The sequence below is a fragment of the Chinchilla lanigera genome, unplaced genomic scaffold, assembly GCF_000276665.1.
Source record: "Chinchilla lanigera isolate Chin_1 unplaced genomic scaffold, ChiLan1.0 scaffold00081, whole genome shotgun sequence".
Taxonomy (NCBI): domain Eukaryota; kingdom Metazoa; phylum Chordata; class Mammalia; order Rodentia; family Chinchillidae; genus Chinchilla; species Chinchilla lanigera.
This window is the reverse complement of record NW_004955482.1, coordinates 8,480,124-8,486,712: the sequence shown is the minus strand read 5'-3', so window position 1 is coordinate 8,486,712 and position 6,589 is coordinate 8,480,124. Positions and strand designations below refer to the sequence as shown.

Genomic DNA, 6,589 nt, shown 5'->3' with positions numbered 1-6,589 from the left:
AAGGGTAGCCCTGAAGATTGGTATCCTAAGGTTATGCCCTTTCCCCCATGTTAGAACATAATACCCATGTTTTCAAGGACCACGTCCACTTATTCATTTTGACCCTGCCAGTGCCACCACCTAAGTTAGAGAAGAATTTATTGAAGGCTGGATGAATGAGAATTGTTTCTTTGAATGAATAAATGACACTTAGGTATGGGTGCTACAGTTTCGCATTTGTTATATGTCATTTTTTGTACTTGCTTTGTGGCTGGGCTGATGACTAAAAATGACTTCTGAGAAACTTACATACCAATGAAGGCTGACTGATAGCCCATGCATGGTGTCCAGATTTATCTCCTACTATGTTTTGCTAGTCAGTTCACTCACCTGATTTCTTCTTGCTTCATGTTTTGCTGAGAAAATGAGAAGTAATCAAAAGAGCACTTTCCTGTGTAGCCCCTGGGTGAATCTACCTGTATTTAAATTTTCTTATCGTAAATGAATTGTCCACAGTCCCTGTATAAAGGCAGTTTTTCTATCTGAGGTCTCCTTTAATTTCAGTGTCTCATGGAATTCACTTTTAAAATATTTTTCTCTGTCTTTTACATTTTGAACATGTTTCTCTATCAATATCTTTGTAAGCTACAGTCTTTCTTTAATAAAGTCATTCTTCTTGTCCCCCATGGCTATCTAGTAGCCATCTAGCTCTTGCTTTTGTTTCATAATTGTTCTTTGAAAAGTGTGCATACTTGCTATGTCCATGATCCATCACCTGATGTTGCATTTTACTTCTTTTTTGGGGGGAAGGATTCGACAGTAAACCCAAGGTGTGACATATGTTTCTTCTTTCCAGAAATGATGGCTCTCTTGCTATTCTTTGTACATCACATCATGAATCTGTGTGAGGCCCTTTTCGATTAGCATTGCCTTTCCCTAATTTGCCCTTTCCATGCCCCTGCAGAGCTTTCCCCACTCACTTTCTATGCATCTCTTCCTCCAGTTTCTCCTTACCAGGCAGGACTCTCCTGACCACTGTCTTAAAGCAGCAGCTCACCTTAACATCACTCCTAGTCCCCTTCAACCGCTTCATTTCGTCTCATCATGCATATTAAGAACTGGTACATCATATTGTTATCTGATTATTATTTGCTTCTTCTCACCCCTTGTTTATAATTTTGATGAGAAGTAACTTTTTTCTTCATTGTCACATGCCATACTGCCTAGAACTATGCATGAAGACCCTCAATTTCATTAATGACCTGAAGGACTGAAAAAATGGGAACAGCAGGTATGAGCCCAAGTACAGTGAGACTTCTTTTAAAAGTATAAAACTGGGAAGCCAAGGGCCCCAGAAAGTAGGCACATTTCCTCTGAAGATTTGGGTATTAAAGACTGAACAAAGTGAGAAGAAGGAGAACGTGAATCCTTTTTTTTTTTTTTTTGAAAGTGTGTCCTTCATTGAGGATAAAGAAGCAGGATTGCCTTTACTGCCACAATGACCTTCGGAGGAGCCTGAGGAAAAGAAGCCAGTTTTCCCCAAAAGTGGGTCCAAACCAATGATTACAACATAGTGGAACCTTGCTCATAACCCCCAGAGATGACTAATTTTTTCAGGGGAGATGGAATGTATTTGCAGATGAGTAAATAGTTAAAATGCCACACAGGTCAAGAAAACTCAGTATTTTGACTTGATAGTAGATAAATCTGATTAAGGCTGAATGATGCACAATTAGCAAATAATAAAACCTTATATCCATCATTGCATTTGGTTGCAAGCCCAACCAGCATTTATGGGAGAACCTGCTGTATGCTACGATTGCACTAGGTAACTTCACGCACATTATCTCATTTAACCTTCCACACACTGTTGGAGCTTCAGCCTTAGCATGGTCAATTCACTGAGGAGAAAGTCCAGGCCTGGGCAGGGAAATACCATATCTTCAAACCAAACAAACAAGAAAGTGATATCCGTTATTTAAGACTATGAGTATAAGAGCTCTCTGGATAAGAAAAAGAGACTTTTCTCCTGTTAAAACAAAGCCCATATGTTGCTCTCAAAAATGAAAACAAGCAAAGAAAAGCTGCTTGGATTTGTTAGGCAAAAATAACAAGATTCAGAGCACTCAAATTCTTAGCATCCAAGAAAAGACTTTGGGAGTGCTTAGGAAAGGTGTCTCAATTTTTTCTCTTTTGTTTGAGTTACTTTGTAAAACACTGTCAGGTATTTAGATTGGCTCTAAAGATAGTTAAAGATAACAATGAATATATAAAATTACTTATTTTTGCTGAGCGTGGTAGCACATACCTAAAATCCCAGTCTTTTGGGAAGCTGAAGCAGGATGATTTCAAGTTTGAGGTCAGCCTGGGCAACTTAGCAAGACCCTAACTTAAAAAAGTGGGAGGGAGGACTTGGGGTTATAACTGGTAGAGTGCTTGCCTAACATGCATAAAACACTAGGCTGAACCCCCAGTGCTGAAGAAGAAATCTATTGTAAAAAGTCATGAATAAAATTAATAGGCTTGTATTTTAGTTGCATTACTATATAAATCTTAAAACTTCAGTGTACACTCTTAATGATTCCAGAATTTGATGTACAATATTTTGTTAAAACAGTTTTTGTTTTTCTCTAAAACAGTGTCTGAATGAGACTTTCCATAAATCGTGACGCATCTTTTACCTCAATTTGGGACCCATTCTCAGTTTCTGCTTTAAAAAAAAAAAATAAAGAACCAGAGATAGCGATCCAGCTCCGTGATAGGATGTATGCTTAAAATATGCAAGGCCCTGGATTTTATCCCCAGCACTACCAAAAAAGAAAAAAATATACTTGGTAGCCCTTTGTTTCATTTTAGTGTATTTATTTGTATCTTTGCCTATTCGTGGTGACCTAACATCTATGGAGATATAAAACATGGTTTCGGGCAGATACAGCATCAGAGGAGGGCCGAGGGAGTTTCTCTCCTGTTAGCACTGATGCAATGCCTTTTTTATTTCTATTCCTCATATGAAATTCTCTGCAACTAATACACAGCTCATTATTAGATGACAAAAAATGGACTTATAGAAGAAATGTGTTTTCAGAGTTTATTCTTTTCCTCTCTAACAAGATTTTCTGTTTCTCCTGTAATACATGGATACCTCCAGAATTTAAGATTCTGAGATCATGTTCCATGAGTAAACATATTCTCAAAATACCAACTGGAAATTTCACCCAATAATGAAGCATGTTATACTCCCTTTATTTTATTTTATTATTACTTTTGTGTGTGTGTGTCTTTGAGACAGGGTCTTCCTATACAGTTCAGGCTAGCCTTGAGCTCACTTTGTAGCCCAGGTTGACCTTGAACTCGCAACAATCCTTCTGCCTCAGCCTCCCAAGTGCTAGGATTACAGGCGTGTGCCACCACGCCCGGCCTTATACTCCCTTTAGATGGAAACCATTACTTGATGTTCTGTTTCTTCCTCACTCCTCTGTAGGTTCTATTTCACTTTTTACCCTTGAGTGTCCTCAAGGAAAGCCTATTTTTCATCCACAAAATTTCAGAGAGGAATGCTGAAGCAGATTGAAGAACCTCACCAGGGCTGTAAGGATTAACCTAAATAGAGATAGAGAGGAGTAAGTTCATCCCTTGGAAAGAAACCCATAAACAAAATAGCCCAGAGTGGGAAATGGCCCATGTGGCATGTAATAACAGACTCAGCTTGTTGGACATACAAACAGGAAGATAGTTGTTTTCAGGAGCCAGAGAAGATAATGGTTGACAATGCACAGGAGGGCCTAATTGTCACATCCCTCCAGTGCCACACCAAATTCACATTTCCAACTCTAGGGAAAGAGGAAATTATGGAAATTCCTGAATTCAGGACTAAGTGACAAATCAGTGGCTCTGGAATTTTAGAATATTAGAGAGCCTGGCAAGGTAGATTGTAACAGTGAAACAAGCATGAACTGCCAAATACTTGGTAGGCTATGATTTTCCCTAAAATGTTTTCCTTTTTTGTTGTTTTTGGTTTTTGTTTTTTTTTCCCGGTACCAGGAATCAAACTCACAGCCTTGCGCTTGCCAGGCAGGCGCTGTGCCACTGAGCTAAATCCCCAGCCCCAATGTTTTCCTTTTTAAATTAAAAAAAAAGAATGCTTTCTAGCCAGGCATGGTGCCACCTGCCTGTAATCCCAGCACTTGGAAAGCTGAGGCAGGAGAATTGCCACAAATTCAAGCCCATCCTAGGCTACATAGCAAGATCCTGTCTCAAAAAAAAAAAAAAGCTTTCCAACCGGGGGAAGTGTTAGCATGGCTTCATTATTCACAAATTCCTGCCAACCCCTTAGCTGAAAAATTTGAAAAAATTTTTAAATGCTGCAAGTCATACTGGTCTCTTTTTTTCCAGTCATCTTTGCCTCAAAATATTTTACAGTACCCTGTTCAGAAGCAGCATGATAATAAAGGTTCAGGAATTGGCAAACTTAGTATTTTGGGGGAAAATCTGCCCTTAGTTTTGAGAAAACACTTCAGTTAGTATAGTAGCCTGAAGACAATACCAAAATCCTATTCTGGAATTATGTTTGTAAACAAAGAAGCTAATTTATTTTATTTATTTTTTTATTTTAAAGAGTAAAAAAGAAGGATAACATAATAATAGGGGGGACTTACCAAATTACAGACAAAGTGGTAGGAAATTATCAATGGTTATTGTTTTACATATTGTTATCTACAAGATAGTTTCTCAGAAGCTAATTTATTTTGCAAGCCAATATAAAGCGTTGTCTTCCTTGTACACAAATTGCATTGCTGGTAAGCTATAATAATGACATCTGGGTTTGCTTTTTCCTTTAACTGAGCCCCAAATAAAGGAGTGCAGTTTGACTGCAAATCAGAGGACATTTTCCTAAAACAGACAAGAATCTGATGTGAGGTCCAAGCCAAGGAGAGAAATGGCTAATCCACATCTGCGGGGAGGGGTATGATCTCTGGACTCCAAGAGCAGTTACTGTCTCTGACATCTGAAGATGCTTTTCCCCCTCATGCATTTTCCTCCTCTTTATTACCTAAGTCTGAAAAAAAATCTAGAGCCTGGATATGGCTGTGCTTTGGCAACGGAGCAAAGCATATTGGACTGCTGGCCTGAGACAGCAGAGAGGGCAAAAGTGGCCCAGAGAAAGTAGGGAAAGGATGGCAAGAAGTCACCATCAGGGTCTGTGCAGGAGCACCTAGCTGGGTCCCAAATAGCTACCAATACTATTATATTACTTTTGGGAGGTACAAACATTCCTCAGAGGCACCCCAATATTGTAGTGAGTGGCAAAAGAATGCACTTTTGTGCGTGTGTCTGTGTTGAGCTATATCCTCGGCCCCTTTTTTTATGAAACACAGTCTAAGTTACTGAGTTACCCAGGCTGCCTCAGCCTCCTAAAGAGTTGAGATTACAGGTGTGTGTAAGATTGTACTTCTTGCCTGTAATTCCAGCACTCAGGAGCCTGAGGCAGGAGGATCACCATGAGTTCAAGGGCAGCCTGGGTTATATAGTGAGTTCAAGTCCAGCTTGAACTACATAGCAACACCCTGCCTCCAACAAAATGTACTTCTTAGAGACGGTCACACAGCATGCAGAATGCTTACCTTTAAAGCCTAAGGATTTCAGGCCTGCTCTGAGTTTCAGCCTTCTTTGGTGGGAGTTTTGAGATTCACATGAGAAATTATAAATATGTCCATTTTTCTGAGAACACACATTTAAACACCTGCCCTAATCTTTGTTCTTTGTCTTACACAGTTTCTGTAGCCCTGAAATACATACCAAACATAAGCAGCTAAAAAAAAATGAAAATCTTATATAAAACCTTGTTAACCAGACACACTAGCACATATCTGTAATCCCAACTGTTCTGTAGGCTGAGGCAGGAAGTTCATAACTTTTTTTTTAATTTTAAAGAGTAAAAGAAGGATAACACAGTAATGGGGGGGGCTTACCAAATTACAGACAGAGTGGTAGGAAATTATCAATGGTTATTGTTTTACATATTGTTATCTACCAGATAGTTTCTCAGGAAAACAGACAAATGATAGTGAGTTACAGACAAAAGAGGCAGGAGATTATCAATAGTTGTACTGTACTTCGGTATCTTCAAAGTGGCTTCTAAAGAAAATAAAGAGAGCTACACATGAGTGACCTATTGAATAATCATTAACTATTCTCAATGGTTGTTGTAGGAAACACATAATAATAAACTTACATCCATTTATGAAATAGCATAGGAACAATACAAACATTACAGAGTTATGGACAGATGAGTAGGAAAATATCAATGGCTGCTGTAATACATGGTAGTATCTTCAAAGTGGTTTCTCAGGAAGACAGAGATATGCAAGAAAGATCTAACAAGTAGTTATAGCCTAAGGGTTATGAAAAATAGCGTATTACCTCCTCACCAGTGACTCCTTTCACTGAGGTGTGACGGCTGGAAGAAAGGCCAGGATTGAAGAGAAGGACCCAGAGACTTGCACCTGTGTCTAGTAACAGGCTTGTTTTCTTTTTTCTCTATAGTCATGATTACTCCTCCATGGAGATGACAGTCTGGCCAGAGGGAGAAGGCAGAGTATGCCCCGGGCCC

General features: G+C 39.1%; 2 protein-coding genes across 7 annotated transcripts in view; one reads left to right on the top strand and one right to left on the bottom strand.

The window, feature by feature from the left end:
* The window catches only part of Tmem116 (transmembrane protein 116), a 183,715-nt gene that overhangs the window by 85,448 nt on the left and 91,678 nt on the right, over positions 1-6,589 (top strand). Inside the window, exon 12 of one of the 6 annotated variants that reach the window (XM_013503618.1) lies at positions 1,430-2,233. The exons of the other annotated variants lie outside the window; for them this stretch is intronic. Within the exon in view, the coding sequence (XP_013359072.1) occupies positions 1,430-1,542 (113 nt within the window). The 3' untranslated portion in view covers positions 1,543-2,233. Of the gene's footprint in view, positions 1-1,429; positions 2,234-6,589 lie in introns of those variants that run through there. 6 annotated transcript variants of the gene reach the window in all.
* LOC102004930 (disintegrin and metalloproteinase domain-containing protein 1b-like) overlaps positions 1-6,589 on the bottom strand; it is an 11,427-nt gene that overhangs the window by 3,907 nt on the left and 931 nt on the right. The gene's annotated exons all lie outside the window — the stretch shown is intronic.